The sequence below is a fragment of the Diabrotica virgifera genome, chromosome 1, assembly GCF_917563875.1.
Source record: "Diabrotica virgifera virgifera chromosome 1, PGI_DIABVI_V3a".
In the NCBI taxonomy this organism is placed as follows: domain Eukaryota; kingdom Metazoa; phylum Arthropoda; class Insecta; order Coleoptera; family Chrysomelidae; genus Diabrotica; species Diabrotica virgifera.
The window spans coordinates 39,687,827-39,714,955 of NC_065443.1; the positions used below are offsets into that span (position 1 = coordinate 39,687,827).

At 32.6% G+C, this 27,129-nt stretch overlaps 1 protein-coding gene across 1 annotated transcript in view; it reads left to right on the forward strand.

Annotated features, from left to right (window-relative positions):
- The window catches only part of LOC114335842 (uncharacterized), an 80,976-nt gene that overhangs the window by 48,938 nt on the left and 4,909 nt on the right, over positions 1 to 27,129 (forward strand). Inside the window, exons 10-13 of the mRNA XM_050651360.1 lie at positions 5,795 to 5,938; positions 8,687 to 8,805; positions 16,412 to 16,663; positions 22,587 to 22,817. Coding sequence (XP_050507317.1) covers positions 5,795 to 5,938; positions 8,687 to 8,805; positions 16,412 to 16,663; positions 22,587 to 22,817 — 746 coding nt within the window. The remainder of the gene's footprint in view (positions 1 to 5,794; positions 5,939 to 8,686; positions 8,806 to 16,411; positions 16,664 to 22,586; positions 22,818 to 27,129) is intronic.

Here is a 27,129-nt window from a genome sequence, read left to right on the forward strand (position 1 = left end):
AAATAAAATAAAACGATATCAAGCTCCTCCAAAATGGTTAGAATGCATTTGAATGATGTGCAAAAATCAAGAGCAATTGCCAATTTTGAAGACGGTTAATCACTAGGGCAGGTTGCTGTAGATTTGAACGTGAGCCATATGTGCATATGGAAAATCAAACAAAGATGGGATAATTTTTACTCCACTGATCAACAGGATGAGATGTTAGTAGAGTATTTGAGAGAATCTCCTTTTACCACAGCTCATAAAGCTAGCGAAGAGACAACGTTTCCGGGCAGTATTTGCATTGCACGTAGAAAAATTAAAGCAAGTGGACTGATAAATTGTGGAGCTGCAAGGAAACCTTTTTTGACTGAGGATCACAAGAGGGGACGAGTTGCATTTTGCAATGAATTTATAAACCTTATGAAGATGGATAAGTGCTGAAGGCCCGGGCGTTTTATATCATATAGAAGAAAATTAACAGGATTACATTACAAACATATTCTTGAGAAAACAATGTTGCCATCGGTGATCCAGAGATTCCCCAACAACGACTTCATCTTCCAACATGACAATTGCCCGGTGCATTGCGATGTGCAGTATGTGTGGTCCAAATTATATGCTTCTACCATTAAATGCACAATAATTTTTATATTATTATTTGCACGAATCTGCCGCACATAGGTACTTACATGTGAAGATACGTTATGCATTTATTAAATGGTAATTAATATAACTAAAGGGTTCAAAATATTTCCTAAAAAATATTTTTACGCTCTTTTCAACGCCGGTATTAACTTTTTGAAAAATTAATATATACAGGGTGAAGAATTGAAAAAATAAACAACATACTTTTACAAATAATCAGGAAAAACACAACTTCTGGTAAACCGATTCTTCCGGTTCAAGAGCTCGACCTTAAACATCAAAAAAATAACCTATATACCAAATTTGGTTGAAATCGGACTTTTCGTTCAAAAGCTATCGTGCTATTAGTCACAGTTGTATAGTCGCCATTTTGAATGCCCGTCTTTTTTGTAAAAGGCAAAATCTGAGACGGCCTCATATCTAAATTTGAACCTTTGTATGTGTAGTACCTATTTGTGGTCCAAATTATATGATTTTACCGTTAAATGTACAATAATTCTTATAATATTTGCACGAATCTGCCGCACATAGGTACATTTGAAGATAAGTTATGCATTTATTACATGGTAATTAACCTAACTAAAAAGTTCAGCATATTTCCTAAAAAATATTTTTACGCTCTTTTCAATGCCGGTATTACCTTTTTGAAAAGTTAATATACACAGGGTAAAAGAATTAAAAAAAGAACAACATATTTTTACATAAAAAATCAGGAAAAACTTAACTTCTGGTAAACCGATTCTTCCGGTTCAGGAGCTCGATCTTACACATCAAAAAAAGAACCGATATACCAAATTAGGCTGAAGTCGGACTTTTCGTTTAAAAGTTATCGTGCTATTAGTCACATATGTATCGTCGCCATGTTGAATGCCCGCCATTTTTGTAAAAAGTAAAATCTGAGATGGCCTCATATCTAATTTTGAACCCTTATATGTGTAGTATATGTGGCCCACATTATATGCTTCTATCGTTAAATGCACAATTCTTATAATATTTGCACGAATCCGCCGCACTATTTTAAAAATCAGGCAGACGAGTCCTTTCGTTCATCCATTTTTTTCTCTCCGAATACTTTCTCTGTGTGCTCTCTGCGCAAAATTTCGAAAGTCGTTACTAGCCTTGATAAATAATAATATCTATTTACTTTTCAAATATAACCTAGCCTCCCGAAGCCCATATTTTTTCTACTAGGACACAAGAGCGCCCATATAAAAATTTTTAGGGAGGGCCAAACGTATTTTTTGACAAAAATACGTTTGTCTATATATGTATATACAATAAAAATTAAATTTTTTGTTCTTTCCCGAAAAGCTAGGGGGGCCACGGTCCCCCCTTGCCCAGGGGTATGGGCGCCTATGCTAGGACATGTTGATTTATAACGTTCTCCGCCGTTTTTCGCCTTCCAATCGCCACTTCGTTCGGTTGTTCCATAGGTCCTCTTCTATCTTTCTCTCTCAGCTCTTTGTCTATTCCTTCGCTCCAACTCAGAGCTGGGACGGGTACTGATAAATTGTACTCGGGTACAGAGTATCGGGTACTTTTCATATTTGAGGAACGAGTACAGAGTACCGAGTACATTGCTCAAAAAAGTACTCAGAGTACAATACTCAAAGTACAATTACCCGAATTTCTCGGATACTTATTTCGAGTACATTCGAATATAGAACCCGAAAAAAGGTAAGAGGGTAATAATTAGGGAGCGGATTTATATAGGAGCAATTTTGATGAAATATGCATATACATATGCAGTAAAAAATTACGAAATATGCGCAAGATATGCACAATTATTTCAAAAAATGCGCATTTTGAGAAACCACATATTTATCTACAATAGAATAAATGTATCGATTTTCCACAAATCATCTTTTGATTTTTATCGTGGAACATATTTCCAAAAAACTTTTTAACATAGGCTTTTCCAGTTCTTTCAAAGGTATGTTTGCCCAAATCATCGCCTCAGATAAACCCGAATTAAATATACATTTTTCATTGGAAGAAGTCATCAACTATTGTCTACTATCAATGGGTAACTGATCAACTTTCGATTCGCTCATCTTCTTGCATTTTGACTTATGTAGTTCTATTCCGACGTGTTGTATAACCGAAAATTTTCTGAGATGGTATCTGCGACAATAATACATATTTTTTCAAACTGCTTAAACGTAAAATGTTAAGAAGAGAAAGCCGCCAAATATTATTTATTAAAGAAAAAAAAAAGAAAGCAATTTTAAACTAACCATTTTACTTCATGCTTTGCAGAATAATAATTTTCCGTTGGTGTAAAGAAGTTGGGGATAGGTTATGATCCAGGAATAAACCAGGCTAAAATCTTTCGGCATATTTCACTATTAACAAACACAAGTACTTTTATTTAAAAACTAAACATTCGCATTGACCGACTAAAGGTGACTACTTTTACTGATTACAGGATCTGATTTAAATCATATTTAAATTTCCGTTAGAGAACCGCAACACGATGTTTACAGGTGTAAATACTCTCTTAACAATAGGGCATTTATTATCCTACAATCATTTTTTTGACGGCGTACTATACGCATATTATGGGTAAAGATCGGGTGTTTTCTAAGAAAAAGCGGAAAAGGTAATGAATGAGCCGAATTTATGTAGGTAGTCCTCGAAAAGATTCCATGCATTGGGGAATATTTTGTGTCAAATTAAAAATTTTTTGAATTTTTCGTTTGGACAAAAATGTTTTTAAACAGACACATAACATGCACGTTTCTTTAAAAATATGCAAAATTTGGCAAAGTTGTCAAATATGCGAAATATGCAAGCAATATGCATTTAGTATGCTAGTATGCTAGTATGCTAGTAATAATTATCTCTGCCTCTCTAAACATATTTATTTATGAGTAATGAAAACATAAAATAACGTACAACTCCAACTTAAATAAAAAAATAAGAATTTTAAAAATTGATCATTGATTAATACAGTAAAACCTGTCAGTAACGGCCACTAAAAATGAAGGAACTATTGGCCGATATAGAAAGGTGGCCGGTATTTCCAGTTTTTGTAGTTACAAATATATAAAAGATAATTGGAAATTTGTTTATTTTGTTATATATTAACAATAAAAACAAATATAATTCTACAGGTACATAAACGGAAACTACTAAAATTACTTTAATATCCTAATATAAAACAAAACTATACTACGGAAAAAACAGATTGATGTTAAGCTTTTTTAAAGAATTATTCAACCCACTTTTATTTTTTTATATCCTTTGATAATTTGAGTTTTTATACCATATTTTTCGGCCAACTTTTGTGAGTTGTAGTCTCCTTCTTCTTTCTCATAATCCTTAGTGCCCTTCAGGGCGTCGGATGTGAATTGTAGTCATACTTATAAATAGTGACAAACGTTTCTCTTTTACAACACTTTTACGACATTTTATTATAGGATTTTAAGAACCTATTGTTGCCACCGACCCGATGCGGTGTATTTAATCTCCTGTTTCGGTAGGTACAATAGGTCCTAATACTTAAGTAGTACTGGGAATTTCCATCAACAAATAGACAAAATTATTTTAACAAAATTATTTTGGCCAACATTCACATTCAATTTCTATAAAATGGGCTTTACAAATATAGGTGATTATTTGGCCGCGTCCGTATTATAAAGGTGGCCGTAAATATCAGGTCATAAATAAGGGAATATACATATATGTATAATTAGTTTGGGGAATTTTGAAACCGGCCGTAAGGACAGGTAGCCGATTTTAGCAGGTGGCCGATTTTAGCAGGTGGCCGGTAACACAGGTTTTACTGTAATCAGTGTAACACCACGATCACTCACTGATTAATTTTATTGGCTTTTAAGATAACTAATTTTTCAAAGTTTCATCAGTTCTTCAGAGCGTTTCTTGAAGGGCTATTAATTATTATGGCATAAGAGAATAGGCGTTTGCTTGACTTTGCGAATGGACTGATACTGAAAACGGCGTTTTGCGTGTTGCTATTAATTTGCTGTCCCACATGCAGCGACAAGTTTAGACTTGCAAAAAGTACTCGGAAAATGTACTCGTATAATAAACGCGGGTACCGGGTATTTTACCCATACGCTACGGGTACAAACCGTACCCGAGTACCGAGTACTTTATTGAAAATGTACTAGGGTACTGGGTACTGAGTACCCAAAATGTACTTAGAGTACAAAATTCGGGTATGTACTTGTACCCGGGTATTGCCCAGCTCTGCTCCAACTTTGTCTCGGTCTACCTCATTTTCTCTTTCTTTCTGGTTGCCATTTTAGTATTTCCTTTGATATTCGTTGTTCATCCATTCTTTGTATGTGTCCGAACCAGATAAGTTATTTTGTCGATAAGTTATCGGTGATTGTTAGTTTAATTCTCATTATTTCTCTAATGCGTTCGTTGGTAATCATTTCTCTTCTAGATCTTCCTGCAGCTCTTCTCCAAAAATACATTTCCGTTGTTCTCAGCGTAGCTAGGGTCTTTTCTTTCAGTCTCCATGCCTTACAGCTGTACATAGAGTGATACTGATGAATTGGTCCCATTAAATGCTGTTTAACATTGTGATGGCATTTCTTCCTGACGTATTTTTTGTCTTATGGCTTTGTCTAATGTTCCATCGTTCGAAATATTATTTATACCTAGATATTTGTAATCGATATTTGTAGTCGTAACAGTGCTTTATCTTGATCATGTCGCCTAAGTGGTGACCTCTTTGTTCTCCTCCAATGCATAAGTACTCGGTTTTCTTTTTATTTACTTCTAGACCCCATATATCATACTTTTTAATTAATTTTCGGGCCATATAGTTTAAATCGTCAATAGTGTGAGCCATTATTACTTGATCGTCTGCAAAGTTGAGCGTATATACCACAGTGTTAGTGAGTTGTATTCCCATTGCTCTACATTTTTGTTTCCATCTTTCCATTCCACCTTTTGGTGTTACAAACCCTATTGTTATTTGTGTCCCTGATTTTATTTTTGTTATGGGTTGCTTGTATATTAATAGTACTTTGACGACTTATTAATTCTATATTAACATTCGTGATATCCATTGATTGCCACAGCTTCTTCAGTGGAACGCTATCGTTATCTTTTTCTATATTTACATAAATTTTGTTACTTGTTCTCACTGATGTTTAGCTTTCCTATACGAATATGTTACTTTTAGATGTCAAAATATAGATATAGAAGATTGTGATATAAATAATACTAGTTTAGAGGAAAAATTAAAGTTGGCCAAAAACAGAGAATTAAAAAAGATTAGAAATACTATAATTTTATATCTACCGAAATTAAAAATAATATACGAGAGGTAAGTTGACTAAAAATATTTTTTTAAAGCCTAAAAAGTAGTTTAAATTTGTAAATTGCGTAAGTAAAACACAACATTTTTGATAAAAAAACTAAATTTCTACGGAACATTTTTGATAAAAAAACTAAATTTCTACGGAATTCGAGGTATTTCTTTAAATTGGTTTCAATCTTACTTGGATGATAGGAAACAACTGGTTAGAGCAAATGATACAGACCCTAGTCTCAAAAACATTGTATGTGGGGTACCTCAAGGTTCAGTATTGGGTCCTCTACTTTTTCCTTATCTTTATTAATGACATCACTAGTTTAAAAATCGATGGAAAAAACTTTCTTTTTGCTGATGATACCAGTATCACTTGGAGCAATTCAAATATTGCTACTCATCATGCTACTATAACTTCTGATCTACTTACAATAAAAACCTGGTCTGACTCTAATTTACTCTTGTTTAACGTAGATAGAAGAGTAGCATTTATACGATAGAATAAAGAAGCTCTTCAACCCTTAACTCTTAATTACAGCCAGCTCAGTACCGTCGATTCTGTAAAATTTCTTGGTATTTTTTTAGACAGCAACCTTAAATGGTTCCTTCATATCGATTTGTTAAGGAAGAAATTATTTTCAGCTTGCTATGATATAAGATCTGTTTCGAATGAACTCAATTTAGCATCTTCCAAAATAACATATTTTTCTTTGTTCGACTCGCATCTTCGATATGGTCTTCCTTTTTGGGGTTCTGGTACGGCTACCCAATTCGATGTTATTTCAAATTACAAAAAAGAGCAATAAGATATCTGTTTGGCTTCAGAAGAACAACACATTGCAGAAGGTACTTCAATGATCATGAAATTTTAACCCTTCCATCTTTGTATATTATAGAAACTGTTTGCTTGATTCGTAAACATCTACATGCCTTTCCAGCAAGTCCTAATCATGACTACTTCACGAGAAATTCTACCTTTGACGTCTATTTACCGACCCCGTCCTCTGAGTTAATAAAGAAATCTATATTATATTCCACAAAAACTTTACAACCATCTCCAACTATAACTTAAATCTACAGCATCTTTCCTCAAATTCCATAAAATGGCAAAAGCCTACCTATCTGAAAGACCACATTATTCAGTAGAAGAGTTTCTTAATCAATAACTAAGAAATTACAGTACTCTTTGCACAAGTAGTAGGTAATTATTATAACTTATATTTGGGTGTCATATGCAGCAGCTTAACTTTTAAACTTATTAGTTACTACATACGTAGACTATGCAATTTACAATTTATTTAAATTTTTAAATTTTGCAATTGATTGTTTCTGTTTTACTTCATTACTATTATTTTTTTAATTATATTGACGATTTATGTAATTTTAGTAAATTGATTTGTTATTGTTTTGTTTTCTTGACTTTTTATAAGCTTTGTCGATAAAATTTTACAATTTTCCATTACAATCAAGCATATAATATCGATTCTATTCTATTCAATAAAACAATATATTAAGGTTTAAATTTTGTTAAAACGACAACCGTGAGGGGCATAAGGAGTTTCGAGAAAGAAGAAGAAATTTTGTTAATTTTTTTTTATAGTAAATATTAACGCTTTAAATTATTAGTACCTACAGTACTATTCCATAGAGATATGTTACACTTATGTACTAACATATATTTTGAAAATATTTTATAAAATTTTATGTAGATTATAAAACAATACAGTTATTATTCAAGGTGTCCCAAAAGTAGTGGAATGGTCGAATATTTCGGGAACTACACATCGGATCTAAAAACTAAAAAATAAGTGTTCAATCATTTTCAAAAATCTATCCCATGACACCAAACACCAACCCTCACTACACCCCCTGGAAGTGGCGTGGGGGATAACTTTAAAATCTTAAACGGAAACCCCCAGTTTTTCTTGCAGATTTTAATTCCTTACGTAAAATAAGCAACTTTTATTCAAGACATTTTTTCGAACTTTGGATAGATGGCGCTATAATTGGGAAAAACGTTTTATCCTGATACCATAGGTAAATTATAGAAACGGTCTAATGTCTCACGAAATACACTTCCAAATGAGAAATTAAAAAACAGATTTTTAATCTTTTTCGAAAACCTTTTGAATAACACCAAACGTGACCCTCCAACCCACCCCCTGGTGTGGGGTGGTGGATAACTTTAAAATCTTAAATAGCAAACCCCCCTTTTTATCGCAGAGGGGGTGGGTTGGAGGGTCATGTTTGGTGTTATTCGATAGATTTTCGAAAAAAATTAAAAATTTGTATTTTTGTTTCTTATTTGGAAGTGTATTTCGTGAGATATTAGACCGTTTCTATAATTTACCTATGGTATCAGGATAAATCGTTTTCCCAATTATAGCGCCATCTATCCACAGTTCAAAAATAATTTCTTGAATAAAAGTTGCCTACTTTAATCCAAATTTGCAAGAAAAACTGGGGGTTTCCATTTGAAATTTTAAAGTTACCCCCCACCCCACCTCCAGGGGGTGTAGTGGGGATTGGTGTTTGGTGTCATTGGATAGATTTTTAAAAATGATTGAAAACGTAGTTTTCAGTTTTTTGATCTGATGTTTAGTTCGCGAAATATTCGACCGTTCCCCTACTTTTGGGACACCCTATATTAGAATAATATACTTCCATGAACAGACTTAAATTATGTTTCGAGAACTACTTTCTAAGACTCGTTGCTCTACTACAAGAAAACCACTATTTTTTCACTAAGTAAGTATATTTTAGATATTCTACTTGTTATGAATATTTGTCAGAAGAACCTGATGTTAAATTAAAGTTCAAGCCTGTACTAGTACGGATTTTCTTGTGGCAGTTCTTCAGAGACATCCAAATACCTGAGAATGGTAAGTACAATTATTATTGGGTCGTGATACGTATTGAATATAACATATAAAAAAGAAAGCCTATTTTCTTTATTTAAAAATGGTGTATCTTAAAAAAATTTGGGACTATTTTTAAACAAGATATCCGTAGGATATCCAAATGTATTTGTAGTTTGAGAAATCTTTTGATTTTTTTAATTAGAAGAATATAATTGCAAATTAGGAAATAACTTTTAATCCCAAATAAATTTTCTTCATAACACTTTTCGATATTGTGAAACATCAAAGTACTTTACTCTTGAGCGAAATTTATATTTTTTAACATCAGTGGCGTAGCTGAAGATTGGGGGGCCCTCCCGCGGTAATTTTTGTGGGGCCCCGTATTATAAACATAACTACAACTAATAACAGTATAATTACTGAAATATACAGTAGGAAAAATGAAAGAATACCCATGAACGAACATATAAAACACGCTGTATTTTCCTGGCACCATGTCACACAAAAAATTGGCCAGCGCAAGTACATGTAATAATTATTATTACCTGTAATTGCGCTGGACAATTTTCTTTGTGACACGTTGACAGGAAAATACAGCGTGTTTTATATGTTCGTTCATGGGTATTCGTTCATTTTTCCGACTGTATGTAAATGGTACTATTTGGCTTTTATTTTTAATAAGTCTACATCAGTTAGTGTTAATAGATTTTTGGGGAATAGACATGAAAATCTATTATACATGTCTCTTTAATCCGACAAACCTATTAGTAAGTTGTTGCAACATTTTATCTAAATTTACATTGAAAACATTAACTTCAAAACTTTTTTTTTCTACTGTCGCAAGTAGATAAGTTATTTTTTCGTCGCAACTGAGCCCATCGTAAAATTTTTTTATACGTTTTATACATTTATTTTTAAATTTCGATATAATACCCCACTATTCTGCTATTTCCGCTGCTTCTGCTAAAGTTTTGGAAAACGAATTTCTCATTTCTCGAAGATTATCACGAGTTTTTTTAAAAACTCTACCGTTTCAGATTGCAAAAGTTTTGATGTTAGATTAATGAAGTTAACTAATTTAGATTGAATAGTTATGTTAACGGCAAATTCAAAATTATTCATATGCTCTAAAATGCATTAACTTCAAATTTTTCATCGTTTTTTAGACAGCAATAAAAAGCTCGGCGAAAGCCTTAACAGCATAATGTCTGGATGACCACCGGGTTTCACATAACCTTCTAAGTCTTGGCAAACGCGATGAATACAAAGTTATAATAGTACATAGTACATCTTATCTTCTAATACTGGCATTAAAAAAACATATAATCTCTCTATATCGTAAAAAAACCAACTCCTGTACACCAGCAACGGCATTATTTAACACTAGGTTCAGATTATGGCATGTAATACAATAAACATAGGAAGCTGTTTTTTTCAATGTCAGTTATGCGCCTTGTACGCCTGAATATACACCACTCATGACGTTTGCCCCATCATTCCCCTTTCCTCTGCAGTTGTGTATGAAAATGTGCTTTCATTGTATAACAGAATGGGACGTTCATCGCCGCCGGTTCATCGCCGCCGTTTCGATGCCGCCGGTTCATCGCCAGTCCATTTCATCGCCGTCATATCTCGCATTTCCTAGAATTCCTAATTCATACTAAAAATAAATAATAATTGTAACTGTCGAAAATTCGGAAATATATCAGATAGCGATTAATTGACTGGCGATGAATCGGCCGGCGATGAACTGGCGGCATCGAAACGGCGGCGATGAAACGTCCTAGACCCATTGTATAAATTTTAAAATTTCATTTACAAGACCTTCTGCACTTTGGTCTAATATGCAAATAAATCCCAAAAAACTTTCAACAACTTCTGCTTTGGAAGGTGAATTATTTTTTACACCTACCTCTACCGAAAGTATACTTTTCCGGACCTGATCGTAGGGAGCAAAGTTGTACGGAGGAAAAGTAAAAGTGTCGCCATGGTATTTCTTTCATGAAATATAACTTATTGACGCCCTGTACCCTGTACAATATCTATTTTCTATTACGTAAGTATCTATACATTTTAACGTTTATTTATAAAACCCTGTATTTTGCAGAATGGTAAAAAACATTGTCATTTTAATTTAACAATGTTTGCAAATTAATAATTTGACTTATATTTGACATTTGACAGTTATATTGTACCTACTTGTTAGTTTTAGTTCTAATAAATTTTGTTGGTTAGTTACATAAATAAATTAAGTAAAAATCAAAAAATTACTTGTTATTTGTGGAAGGTTGAAAAACCATATGTATAACATGGGAGTAAAGTGCCTTTTCCTCTCTTGAATGGTTACTACCCTCCGCTACGCGTCGGGCAGTAAACTACATTCTCGGAAGGAAAAGTAGCACTTTCCTCCCTTGTTATACAAATAGCTATTATGGAAAGTTATTTTTACATACCGGAAAATAAAACTAAGCTGATCGTGTTTTGAAACATCTTGAGTGGTATCAAGAATTATTGAATAAAAATAACTTTTTTTAATTAAATTAATCCAACTTTCAGTTTCTTGAGCCAGCAAATGTATAACTTCGTTTTGAATTGGGGGACTCAAGTAATTTGTTTTTAAGTTACTGTTTTTATCGATTAATTTAGCTGAAACAGGATCATATTTAGCTAGTAAATGAACCACCTACAAAAAATTACCTTTTTGGGATTGACTTTCATCTAAACTACCAACATGTCCACGAAACGCTAAATTGCAACCGGAAAGAGAAGAGTTAGGTATATTACCCGCTTCATAACTTCCTTCCAAATTCCTAATTTTGATGCTTATTAGGAAATATGTTTTGGTCCCCAATTTAAAGAATGTAGAAGTATTGAGCATAAAGGCTTTAAGGGGCCCATCCTAACGTCGCCCCCCCCGCCTTGTAGGTCCTGCGGGCCTGTCAGCTACGCCACTGTTTAACATACCTACCTCGTAGACTGTTGACAAAATTTGATATCTGATGATTGCATCTTAGGTTTTAGAGTATGTAGAGCATTTTATGAAGAATATTTTTTTTTCATAAAATTAATAATAAAAAAGTTTTCCATATGGTTCCAAGTTAGTGGGACATATTGTATATGTATATGTCACATTTTGAAAAAGCATATCTTGTTTAAAAATAGTCCTAGAATTTTTTAAAATACACCGTTTTAAAGTAAAGAACGTAGGCTTCCTTTTTTTATTCAACAATTTATACAGTGAGGAGCGCGCTAATAACCGGCAAAATAAAGCAAAAGATGGAAAACATATTAAGTAGTGAGATAAAAAGGAATGAAACTAGTGGAGGTGGGAGATTTAGCGATAAAAGCCTATAAACTTACATTATATTTATTGTTTCCCACCTTTAGACGTATCAGCGGAATATGTTAACTAAAACTGTCACTGTCACAGTGACAGTTGCCAAACTCGTCTGATACATCTAAAGGTGGGAACCAATAAGTAGAATGTAAATTTAGGTTTTTATCGCTAAATCTCCCACCTCCATTAGTTCCCTTTCTTCCCCCCCCCCACTTCCACTTAATGTATTTTCCAACTTTTGCGTTATTTTGCCTGTTATTAGCGCGCTCATCAGATAAAAAAATAAACTTAAAAATAATCGTTAAACATATCAAAAATCGTTAAAAGTATACATGTAAGTGTGAAAAATTATATTTTGCTTAAAAATAGTCATACAACCTTCTCTGCCGTGCTAAGCCCAAAGGCGGGAACTGATTTTTTATCGAAATTGAGATTTCTGTATTTTTAGGTAGAATAGGGTATTTAGTATATATTTATAAAGTCTTTGGAGTTGTACAAGCATTATATTTTAAATAAAATTGCAATTTTGTTAGCGGTATCTACACTTTTCAGTTAAAATACTAAGCCATTTGGCGGCAAATGTTAAATACTATGGCGTTTTGACGGTATCTGCTACAGTTGCCGTCCATATACCTTAGCATATTGCACTTAGCGCTAATATACTTTCAAGAATGCTGCGCCTACATTTAGAAACCGCCAAATCGCCTTAGTATTACAATGTAAATTTGGACTAACTTTACAAGGTTAAATTATTGTGTTAGTTAAAAGAGTTGTGTTAGTAAAAGAAATAATTACCGAGGATGGTAAGAACTTTTCGAGATTATTATATCTATTGAAATGTATTTTCATTTTTGGTTATAGTATTTCAAGAATTAACCAATTATGTTGTCCTAAACAATATGAATCTGCGCCAAGTGGATGATTTATATCTTGAATTAGGCGGTAAGAGATTTTCATATTCAAAAAATATGTCATTTTTTTTAATTAGGTTTTAAAAACTTAATAAAATATATCCACACGCTGTCCACAAACATTTTTAGAAAAAGGGACTTAAAATATTTTGTTTTTTTAGAAAATCAAATAGAGTCGAGTAAGAGTTGTGAAACACGAGGTGAAACCACTGAAGACAATATTGTAGAAAAAGAAAAATTTATTGTAAAGCAATTACAAGAGGTGGGAAAAAATTATGTTCAGCTTGTACAGGCGCAATGTTTGTTTCATACTTAAAGTTTTCTGTATGTTTAAACCCTTTGTTGGTCGTACATGGGATTAGCAGTCCCATTGATTGCATTTTTTTTTTGTTTAAATACAAGCTATTTTCATTGTTTAACTAGACGATGTCTAGTAATCTAGTTATACAATGCTATTATACATACGGGATTGTCGATTTGGGATATCTTTACTGAATATTTTAAGAATCCTTTACTAAGTTTTATACAAAAATGCTGGTTTTATTCCTTTATAAATTTTCTAAGAATACGTCAGGTACCTGGATAATGTTCCAAAAATTTGTTTGCATATTTTAAAAATCTTATGTATCCCATAATTAGTTATTTTTCGGTCTAAAAGACAATGTCATCATATTTTAATTATAACATATAACTAGTTTGTACAATACAACTAATAACATGTTAAAATTTGCCCTAATTACTGTAAGTAATGGTATTTTTCCGAATATAATATTGTGAAATACCCAACAATATAAAAATGCATAATAATATTAGGGTAGGTGTAGGCCTAAAAAGTGTCATAAAAATATTAAAGCTCTATAATAGCATGTCGTAAAATCGCAAACCTTTGTCGCTAAGAAATAAAATAAAAATAGCTGAGAAAGTCAAAAGTATGGTTTACAATCACATTCACAGTTGAAGCATTCTTTAAAACGCTTAACATCAGCAGCTGTTTAAACATCTATAACAATCTGAACGGATTCTGTTTTTTCTTAGTATAAGTAAGTTCTGCCCAAATTATTAGACGCACTATAAAAGATTTTATAAAAAATGTTAATTATGAGGTAATACCATTGTAATACTAAATGGGTTTTGTGTATGTACCATACACAAGGTATGTTAGTTTTATAGTAAGTTTTGATAAAACGTTTTAGCGGTATCTACCTCTTTTTATATAAAACTTTGTTTTAAAATATAATTAATAGTTCCCTTAATAAACTGGGGCATATATCCATGCATAAAAACTATTAGCTAGTCGATAAATCCCTAACGGGCCAAAATTTTAGCATTCAATTTTGAAATCGATTTTGCCACCATTTTATCAAACGTTAGTTACCGCTTTTGGGCCTAGCACGGCAGTTCTACAATAGACCATTTTAAATGCAATTGATTTCTCTTCCTACTGAATGTACCATTATTAAGTACCGTACCTAAAATTACGTAGAAAAAAATTACAGTTTTTGCAGTTTTTTACAGTTTTTTGCATGTTTGCGAAATAATAGGGAAAATGACCCAAAAATGCTGTGAGCTTTGAAAAATCATATTTAGGAAACTATAAATCCTAAAGACTTTTTAAAGTTTCCTAAATAACTTTTTTCTGTGAAGCAATATCTATACCTATATCTCCTTGAAAAAAGTTATAAGGCAAAAAACAAAATTGCTTTCTTTCTTGTTTTTTTTTGGGCTTTCTTAAATATATTTTTGCAAACAAAAAATATTTTTGACTTTAAAAGGTGACATTTCGATAATAAATTTAATTTGGAAGAATTTTCTGTAGATGTATTCATAAGGTTCGTTATTTTATATAAATAAAACAGAAAATATTAAGACGAAAATCAAATCACCGACCAACAGAAATCGCAATACACTGTATATTGTACTATTAAGGCCTAGATGTAGAACGTCTTTTTCGGAATTAGTGGTAGTAGTTATTTGGTTAAAGACATTCCCGGAAAATAAGAAAACAATATATTGGTTTTTCTACCGTTTAGTTAGATAGACATTTTGTAAACATTTAACGTGTAACTTTCTATTTTATGGATTACCACGAAAAATGAAAAGAATTATAAAAAAGAGTAGGTTTAGTGAATGGTCATCGGGGATAGGTAATTATCCCTTTTTCCGTAGAAATTGAGAATGTTTATTATGTGTTTACTAAGAATGACTTACGGATTATGGGATAGTAGAAAGTTGTTTTTTTGAGAATACAGTAAAATTTGTTTGGATGGAGATAGGTCCTGATTGGTTCAATAAAAAAGAGGAGGGAGATTTAATGATTTGGATGGAGTACTGCCAGAGAGGAAAGGGCAAAGGGCATTGTTAATTGAATACCGGGCGAGAACACTGCAGTTTCTGCGGAGACGACGTTGCTAATTAGCCAAGTTTTGAAAAAAGTATATGTTGTGAAAGTAGTGTTTGTGTTTGTGGAAAGAGTTCCAACTGTAGTAGCAGACAGAAGAAACAACTGACATGCTTTAAGATTTGGAGCAGAGGAGTTAGCAGGAGTATTTGGAGAAACTGAAACGAGCAAGGTAGACAAGGCACAATTAAAGGAGAGTGAGGTGAAGTCATCAATTTTGGGTACAAAAGGTTAGTTTCGTCATTTTAGTAAACAGAGATTATCAATCACGACCACTTAATTAAATTAGAGTTATTCGTTTTGTTGGTTTTTTTATTGAGAATTAAAATAAATTATAATTTATCGTGAATCACTAAAATTAAGAAATCTTTGATTTGGATATAAGTTTAATTAATTTTTATTGATAAATTTGGATGTATGATTTGATGGATGTTTGAAATTTTTTATTATTCTGATCATTGTATATGGTATATGTTTATTTAATATTTTTACTTTTATATAATATTTGATTGGTTTTAAAATATAACATTTGCTTTATAATTTCATATTTTGCTGTAAATTTATTTTCCTATTGTCTGTCCCTTTCCTTAAAGGCAACTAGCAAAAAGTACTCTGAAACCACGTTTTGTTTTAATTAGTAAAAGAGCCCCGAGATATCATATTAATTTGTTTAAAAAAATATATAAGTCCAAGTAGAGGGAGAAGTTTAAAATAAATATAAACATACATTTTTGAGCAAACCACAACAGTATATAAACGAAAAGTGCATAGAGCTCACTGAATTAACCCCTATGCACTAGGGTGCATAGGTGTTAATTCACCCCTTTCTCAAAAACGTACCCTTTTAAATGGTAGTACCCCACGGTTTTTCATGTTTAGAGGTTCATTAACCATATGAAACAATAAAAACCCTTGAACGTTGTAGTTCCTTTCTAAAGTACATAATCAATATCCTATTAACCAATATTTTGCTTTTTTAAGGTATTCAACTTGTTGATATAGATGAACTCTTATGGAAAAATCCAGAGAGCTGCCTTTCCACTGCTCATTATCCATTCGAACCAATTTACTTTTACCAATTTTTAATGTATCTAATGGGATGTACTTGGTTGACTTTTTTAACAAAATATTCAGGAAAATTTAAAGTACTGACTGACAGTGAATATTCGTATCCATCAAAAATATTTAGAGACTTTTTAGACAAAAAGCTTGAGTCTATAGTAATGATGAAAGGTAAGTTACTCAATAGAAAAGTTGAGGAGTGATTATTAAAAATAAAGTTTAAAATTATTAAGTAAAACATCACTATTTCTCAATAAAATAATAAATTGTATAGGATGCCACAAAGAAACAGCGTCAGAGCAACAATATTATTTTCTTTTCTACTACGTAAGTATGTTCTACTTAATTGATTTCAGCTGTAAATATGGCATGATAGCAATTTTTAAGATATTTTTTTTGTTTCCGACATTGACTGTCTTCACAATCAAAACTTCCAACCCTGAGTGAACCGACTATACAGGGTGATTGATTAGTGGGGTAAAGCTGAATAGATCAGCTATAATAATAGATAGCAATACAAGTTAGTAACAAAAAATGTAGACAACTTTGAGATTCATATTACAAAATTAGTTAGAATGTTACAAGGTGTTCGATAACCTAGTGGCAGACCAAACTTTTGTTTCTTTAAATGGAACACCCTATATTTTATTTTATATTCTAAATCTCCTTAACTGTCCCATTACAAAAATATAAAGGACTGTTATTTTATACAGGGTATGTACAAAGTTATAAAATTTTTTATATGAAAATCGTAACAAGTTCAACATCCTGTATAAATAAAAATAAGCACAACAGAAATGGTTTATTGGTGCCATATTTTTTTATTGATTATCAAAATTTTTAGAAATGATTAATATTGCTAATTTTCTTTATATCGAACACAGGGCGTGTCAAAACGCAAGTACATTATTTTCTCAGTAGCTTTAGATGGAACACCCTGTATTTTATATCACTATCAAAAATTACCATTACCGTACTTTAGTTTTTATATAACATTCCCTATGTATAAATTTATTAGTTTTCGAGATATTTTCAGTTTTCAGAGTAAAATATTAATTAGGGGTATAAATCTTTCCAAATTTTAAGTAAGGCATGACTGAATTGTCTAAAAGTGAGAATTTACGATCACTGATTATCAATCCAACAAATTCAAACTGATATCAATGTAACAATGTAGCAAATAAAGAAAGAAAAAAAATTATTATTAATAAATTTTACAAAAAAACACAACCACAACATACAACATTTTTGAAACAATTCAAAACTACTTTTCTATACCTCGTCCAATTTACTTACCGTTACACGTCATCCGCGCCATAGCCTGTGACACGATACCAACACGAAATATCTAGGCGGTAGGTGTGTTCCCCTTTAGAATCATTTTGATTCTAAAAAAGAACACACCCACCGCCTAAATATTTCGTGTTGGTATCGTGTCACAGGCCATGGCGCGGCTTACGTGCAACGGTAAGTAAATTGGACGAGGTATATGTAAATGTAACAAATAACCCAGATAGCACAAGTACGTTTTATGGACATCCGATGGACGTCCAACGAACGTCCAGAGTTCACAAAATTGGACGTCCATAGAACGTCCGCTACAAACGTACAGTGTACGTTCTTGAAACTTTCACTGTACATTTTATGTACATTCAATGTACATCTGATGTACATTCCATGTACGTCTTATGGACATTTTTGTAGGGCAATTTTCAGAAAGCAATCTAGTGTCCATATTTTTTTGAATACATACATAGCAAAAAGCCTTTAGGTATAGGAAATAGTTCCTATAATACTAAACTTATACTGTAAAGTATTACACAAAATACCTTTTTTATTTCTCTTTATTATAACTTTATTATGTTTTAACTATTTAGAATGGGAAATAAGCCACAATATTATTAAAACATGATTTTTATTAACGTTTCGACGCCCAAATCGGGTGCCGTTGTCAAAATACAAAATACTATTAACATAAACAAAAATGTTGTTGCTTAGTAAAAAAATTCTTCTAATAATTTATTTAATTTGACTCATTTATATCGGCAATTCAGATACATATAATACATTTTAAAGTAGAAGACTTTAAAATGATTTTGCCAATATTTATGAGTTGCGTTCCTGGGACGATTTTACTGAAAGATAGTTCATTCGATTACATGAAATCAACCTCAACTCAAGAATATCCGTCACAAAAAAAATCATAGCATGTGATCTGTCTTTAAAAAGACAACCACATGCAACGGTGACATTAACATTCTCGCGTTAGAGATCTCATAGTAAATCACGAGGGAAAACCAGGAAAAACCTCATGATACTATTAATAAAAATCATTTTTTAATAATATTGTGGCTTATTTCCCATTCTAAATAGTTAAAATTGTAAAAATGCCACAAGAAAATAGCTTCAGAACAACATTAACTTTATTATGTATACTTTATTATAGGAACTTCATTAATGCACGACTGCACTTGCACGATAAACAGCAAACACAAAGATATCACAGTATGTATACACAGTACAATGATAAACAGTATTATATTGTATGAATTAACTTAATAAAGACAAAATTCAGATAATGGCGTCCTATAATACATGCACATTAAAAGAGGTTTATTTCTGTTCTGTTCCTTCCAAACATTATTTCTTAGAAACTTTCGTACGGTTGTATATTGCAAGCGGGTTTGCCATTCTGTGAATTATCATAAATAAATCCTCCTTCAGTATTCCACAACAATTAACAGCGATAATCCCCTAAAAGTACCTGCCTAGTGCTACCTTTTACGACCGATAGCGTGAAGAGCGACAACGTTGTCAAGAAGTTTCTCATTTAGTTTGGAGGGAAATTTAAGAGTTACAAAATGCACATTTAAGATTTAAATTGGTAGTGTCTAATTATTATTGTAACTTCTATAATTACCGATGCGCGATGTAGCTCCGTTATTCTGAAAAAGTTTACCATCGTTTTATGATCATCTAATATTATATGGCTTTAATTAAAATAATTTTAGTGGTTCAGTGTTTTAATTCGATGATGAAAAAATATGTGACTACATTTATTAGAAGCTTCTTGTATTCTACTAATAATATTGCTTTGATTAAAACAAGAAGCTATATATAATTACTCATAATAATAGTCGCATTTTGTGTAAAATCTCCATGGACCACAAATGGATGTCCAATGTACGTTGAAATCAAACGTCCAATGGACGTCGCGTAATGGACGTACATAGTACGTCCAGTTTTGGTCCATGGACGTTTGGACTTTAAATGTACGTTATATGGACGTCCATCGGACGTTGTGTGCTATATGGGAAAATAAGAAAAATAATTAATTTTTTATAATCTTTACAAAAAAAAAACACAAACACCAAATGCAACATTTTGGCAAAACAATTAAAAACTACTTTTTTATGTAAACGTAACAATGTAACAAATAAAGAACGAAAAATAATTTAGCAGTAAACAATTTTACAAAAAAAAACATGAACACTAAATACAACATTATTTAATTTAAAAATATTTAATTACATAAGGTGTTCAAAATGACTCCCTAACACATTTATGCATGCTTAAAAATTGCCATCGAATGAGTTACACTACGAAGCATTAATTTGTAAATTAACACTCTATATACTTTGTATTCTATTTTTCATCTCATCCCTTGTTTTTGGAGGCATTTTATAACCTTCATTCTTAACGTAACCCCAAAAAAATCAGTCCAGTTTATTCAATTCTGGTGATCTGGGTGGCCACGCCACTGGTCCATTGAAAAATGAAAATATCTCAAAGACTAATAAATTTAGATATAGGGAATGTTGTATATAAATTAAAGAACGATAATGGTATTTTAATTGGTAATGGTAATTACTGAGAAAATAATGTACTTGCGTTTTGACTCACCCTGTATTCGATATAAAGAAAATTAGCAATATTAACTATTCTTAATAATTCTAACCATCAACAAAAAATATGGCACCAATAAACCATCTGTTGTGATTATTTTTATTTTTATACAGGATATGTTGAACTCGGTAGGATTTTCATATAAAATTAGTTATAACTTTGTACATACCCTGTATGACGTAAGAAACCTTTATATTTTTGTGATGGGACATTTAAGGAGATTTCGGATATAAAATAAAATACATGGTGTTCTATTTAAAAAAAAAAACATAAGTTTCGTCTGCCACTAGGTTATCGAACACCCTGTATCATTCTAACTAATTTGGTAATATGAATCTCAAAGTTGTCTACAATTTTTGTTATCAACTTTTATTATTACTTATTACTATCTCGGGTCTAGTGAGTCCCCACTAATCGATAACCCTGTATTATTATTTAATATTAAATTATATAATTTTGCCATTTAATAGTAGATTATACCACGAGTCAATAATGATGGCTATTATTCCCGAGGAATATTTACGAACCGAGCCGCGTTAGCGGCGAGGGAGTAACATTCCGAGGGAATGAGAGCCTTATCTACGACAAATTAATTAATTTAAGATTTTTAATGAACAACTTTATTTGTTAAAAACATTAAAATTAGTAATAGTACAATTAATATGTATATTTACCTTATGTAAAAGATAAATTTCATCAGAAGCTTTGTCAATAAATTTCCTAATTTGCTCTGGGGTTAGAGTGGAAGACTTTTTTGCTTGAAATCCTTCCGATTTTCTCTTTAGAAACGCTCTTAGTTTGCCGTATTTTTCCAGATCAACGTCATGGTTTATTCTCAACATAGATTTAATCATTGAATAGAATGACCATAATGAAGACGGTTTATATTTTGCACTTAATTCAGCGAAATAGGCCAGCAGAACATTTTCGGAAAATGATTTCGCGTTATTTCGAACACGCCATTCGTTGAAGGTTGCGTACGTTTTATTATAAATGGATTTCGATGTTTCAGGTATTAAGGTAGATGCTGTTGCTGTAGCTAGTTCTACAATTTCTGGTGGTGTACAATTCAAAGATTCTTCATTTTCGTCCATCTCAACACAAACTGTCAAATATACTATTCGTTTGACAGTGACACTTTTTGAGGTTGATTATTTTGTTTCCGTGGTGAATTTTGTGATTGTTGTGCCAGAGGGATTAATAGTGGTAGGGGAGCCCAAGCGGGGATTTTTGCAGTTACTCGAGCGCGTCAGATTATCATATGGGGAGAAACCTGGTACCCTGCAGATGTACCTCTACCATATATTGGCTCGTAACACAGGGGAGTTCGTTAAGGGGGGCCCGAAAATAAAAATGTATCCTTAAAAAAACTCGAAATTGTCAGATTAAGATAAGGTAAGTTAAGTACATGCAAAAGAAAGTATATTTCAAAAATCTGACGATTTGAGCCGGGCGTAAGGAAATGGGCGAGTCCCAAAATTTCACAAGAATAAAGCGAATATTTCGCGAAATGAATGACAAATCGAAAAACTAAAAAATATGTACTCAATATTTTTTAAAAATCTATCAAATGATACCAAACACGACTTCCCACGGAGAGGGGTGGGGGGTAAATTTAATATTTTAAATACGAATCTCGCGATATTTCGCGAAATGAACATCAGATCGAAAAACTGTAAAATGCACTTATTTAATATTTTTAAAAAATCTATCGAATGGCACCAAACACGACCCCCCACGCATTTGGGGTGGGGGGTTACTTTAAAATCTTAAATAGGAGTCCCCATTTTTTATTGCAGATTTGGATTCCTTACGACAAAATAAGTAACTTTTATTCGAAACATTTTTTCGAATTATGCATAGATGGCGTTATAATCGGAAAAAACGATTGTTGGAAATGGAAAATTAAATTAAAAAATGGCAAGCGCCCACTAAAATGGAAAATGTTACTTAACTTTTTTTGGTTTTAGGACCTACTCTTCACAACCCAATAGGTCTCCAAAGCGCTCGAGTGACTGCACATTTAGCATACTTTGCTCCCCTACCATAGCTGTTAATCCCGCATTATTAATCCCTAAGGGATTATTATATGGCATTATATTGCAAACACCACAAGTATAATACATATATTATGTATCAGTCGTAGATAAATTCAATTATTGATTGACTATAATGTATTATTTTTTAGACACTGCCATGTTAGATCACTTGCATACTGCTCCACTACAATCAATGTATCAAACTTATACCAGCATTGGTGAACCAATGACAATCAAAGCATTTTTAAACGCAACTTGTACGAAAGATGGTGAAGATCCTCCTTGTTATTACGCAATTAATGCATTAACGAAAACTCCGACAACTCCCAGTATTGGGTTTAATGCTGTTCCAATAGCACATCAAATAATGTATTTGCATGGTAATTACCTGTTTACGTTAAAATTAGTAAAATTTTCTGCCTCTTTATAAAAAATTAAGTTTTTCTTTTTGTAATTTATTATTCTACTATTGTCCTTTTCATGATCATTTTTCAGTGCGTCACAAATGATAGGAAAAAGGGTAAGTCCGTGATAATACACATTTATGACATTTATTCTAACATGACATTTTAGTTAAATCTGACAGTTGTCACATTTTATTTTCAATTTAGAATAAAAACAAATCAAATGTGTTTCTTGCATTTATAAAATGGTATTTTCTTTGATTTGTATAGTCTTATAAATTATACAGATTATATTTGTAATATTATTATCTAATTAAAAAAAATTATTTTTTTTAATTATGGCGCCATCTATCGACAACTAGAATAATCACAGAACTAGAAGTAATCACCGACGTGCCTTTTTTTCTGTCACATACAATTTAATGCGTTAGAAAGAAATCGAAAAACTGTGACGCACTGAAAGATGATCATGAGAAAAAGAATAGTGGTTTTGTCCTATGAACTTGAGAAAAATACAAAAATAATGACGAATACACCGAACATTAGAAAAATATCATTAAACGACATAAATTTAGAAACAGTAAGTGAATACATCCTGAAGTAATGTGTCTGACCCAGAAAGAGGAAGAAATATTTAGGATCCTAGAGAGGAAAATAATTCGGAGGATAGCAGGCCCACTAGACTTAGGTAATAATGAATTCAGAAAACTCATGAACCACGAAGTAAGAGGACTTCTGAAAGGAGAGGACATCGTCAGATTTATCAAGGCACAGAGACTCAGATGGATGGGACATATAGAAAGGAGAAATCCAGAAGCCGTCATCAAGAAAATTTCCAAATGGAGACCTGTATCAGGCAGACCACGAGGAAGACCCAAAACTAGATGGGAGAACCCAGATAATCCAGGACCTTAAGAAGATGGGAGTCAGAGAATGGGTAACCATAAGAAAAAACAGGAACGAATGGAGAAAAATTGTAGAAGATGCCAAGTCACACAACCAATTGTAAAACCAAAATATTGATGCGGATTGATTCACCACGACAAATGAAGCCGAAGAGCCCAAAGAGGGCGGCAATCACTCCGCTAGGAGTGTGGATGCCATGATGGTGAAGTGAATACATCTACTTGGGACAAATAATGAAAGTAAACAAAGAAAATTAAACTACCAAAATTACCAGAAGAATAAGGTTATCGTGGGCAGGATTTGCAAAACTGAGCTGGATCTTGAAAAACACTGAAATAGAACAATATTTGAAAACCAGAGTTTACGATCAGTGCATGCTCCCTATACTCACGTATAGTTCACAGACGTGGACACTGACCAAGGCCAGTATGGATAAAATAGTAAAGGCATAAAGAGAGATAAAAATATCAATGCTCAGATTGAGTCATAGACAAAAAACAAATAAATGGATTAGAGGCAAAACCAAAGTAAAAGATGCAGGAGAACATGCTGCCAAATTAAAATGGAGCTTCGCTGGACACAGTGCCCGATTGAAGGATAAAAGATGGAATGACGAAATACAACAATGGAGACCATGGTTAGGAAGGAGACGCAGAGCAAGGTCACAAATAAGATGGGCTGATGACAGTAAGATGATTGGAGGACACAACTGGAAACAAATGGCGCAAAATAGAAAACACTGGATTGAATTGGGGGAGGCCTATGTCCAAAGTTGGATTACTTAAGGTCGAAGAAAAAGAAGAAGTAATTTTGTCCATCGCCATGTGACGGAGGATACAATCAATTGCTTTCTATAGTCACAGCACTCAATAATTTTTTCTGGATTCCTCTTCCGGTCCTTGTGTTTTGTCGGATCTTCCTCCAATTTTTTCTCATTCCCTACATTTTTTTTCTAACTCCCTCATTTTCTTTTCTGGCAGCCTTCAATTTTATCTGATACTCTCCATTTTTTTCTGACTCCATCAAATTATTTCTCACTCCCTCCAATTTTTTCTGAATTACTCCAATTTTTCCTTACTTCCTTTAATTTTTCCTTACACCTTAAAATTTTTACTGACTCCCTCAAATTTATTTTTATTGTATATAGGTATGAATTTAAAAAAATAAAGAAAACAAATAACGGTGCGTGTTACTTGGTGAGTGCCGACGGAAGTGACTACTTCTTATAGCGCGTTATTACTATATTATGTGGGTTAACCAAATTTTATAATTAATTTGGATAATATCTAGGAGATGCGTTCGGCAATTGGAAAGTGGAAACACAAAAGAAATCTTATGTATGTCGTTGTACTCACTTTATAATGCTAAAAAAATCACGGCTTCTAGATTTTAATGCCTATTTTTTTTATAATTCTCATTTCAAAATGTTCTATTTTGGCATTAATTTTCAAATATATCCTCCATCTTGATCTTTCATTTGTCGTTCTGTCACATTCTGTGTTTAAGGTCATGTCACTTTTCTAACAATGTTGCCATATTTTAAAAAAATATTGATTCTTACAGAATTTTTTAAGAATATATAATAACCGACAAATTTCCAGTTTCCGTTTCCTGTTGGCCATGTTGCCGTCTAATTGAATAGGTACATTGTTTTATTTGGTACTTCATCGTATATTTATGGTTTTTATTTCTAAATTCATCGTATATTAGCTTAGATATTTTTTTTTACAGGTTGGTGTTTTATTAGATTATTTTAAGAGTTATTTTGATATGGCTAGATAATAACCACCATGAAGTCTTCCGAAATTTAAATTTGGCAACATCCTAATCAACCCTTGTTTTGCCGAAAATTTACGAATACACCGACAGTTAAGACGTAGCGTTGATCTTTGTCTTTTTAAGCCCTTTCTGTCCCTAACTTTCACGGAGTGAACTCGTCTTAGTGTCGTTTGTCGTTTTAAGTGAAAGTGAAGCCAAGCGTACAAAATGGCCCCGTGTACTGGATGTGACATAACATTTTTAGAGGGCAGTGTTATGGCTGTGGATAGGGAGGCAATTCTCGCGTTTTTATATGCACACGGGGTGTTAAAAAGTACGAGAAAGTGTGGTGGTTGCGGCAGCGTATTAAAAGTGAATACGGAAGGAAAATTTAAGTGTAGCAAAATGGTCTCCAAAAATAAACAGGCAAAAAAGGGGACTTATTTTGAGTCAGCTAAATTGCCGATAGAGAAAGTGTTTACTTTGGCGTCGATTTTGCTATGGTTAAATCCTCCTAGGTATGGCTTCATTCGGGATAACTTGAAAATTGCTCAACAAACTGTTACTGATTGGTACTCTTTTTCACGTGAGGTCTTTGTGAGTTTCGCAATGAAACACTCAGAGAAATTGGGTGGAGAAGGCAGTTTAATTGAATTGGATAAAGCAAAATTCGGCAAGCGAAAGTACAATGTCGGAAGAATCGTTGACGGGGTTTGGGTATGGGGAGCCATTGATCGAAACTCCAAGAAGTTCTTTTTAGTGCCGGTCGAAAAAAGAGATAGAGACACTTTGCTTGGAGTGATTAAGGAATGGATTCTTCCTGGGACAACAATTTATTCTGATTGCTGGAGAGCATACGATTGTTTGTCACATGAAGGATTTATTCACCAAACAGTTAACCATTCCAAACATTTTGTCGATCCCGTTACCGGCACACACACCAACAATATTGAACGGCTTTGGAGGGAAGTTCGGGCCTCCGTTCCCAAGTACGGTGTACGACGAAGCCACTTTGTAGGTTACCTTGCCGAATTTTTCTTTAAACGCGCATTTCCAAGTAAGTCCGAAAGATTGCATCACTTTTTCATGGCTGCCGTCGAGCTGTTTCCCCCAGCCGAATAAGGGTAAGTTTTTAAGATTTTTTTTGTGTTTCTACCTTCCAATTGCCAAATTCTATATATTACAACGTGGCAACATTGTGCATGTATGTCAAATTCGAACTTTTACGCATCTGCGCGGGAGTTCGTTTTGCAATTTGAAAAATGATTCCTTTTTGGGATATTTTTTATTTTTCCATGATTTAATAGTATGAATACTGTTATTTATGTTTACTTCAATGCCTTTTATAATATTTTGTAAGCAGTTTTTTATTTTTATAACAATTTTTTTAATTAATTTCCGATTTTTTCATGAATTTTGTTGTTTTCCAAGGACTTTTTAGTCTTTATTTCATTTTCCGTAACAAAATTCATGAAAAAAACACGTTTTCTCCACTTTTTTGGCTAAGTCCAAAAAAAATTGCAAAAATTAGCGTTTTCCCATCTTCTAGATTTTTACCATTAATTTTAATAAGCCACACAGTTAAGTACGAAATATTGAAATTTACGAACTTCAGCAATAATGC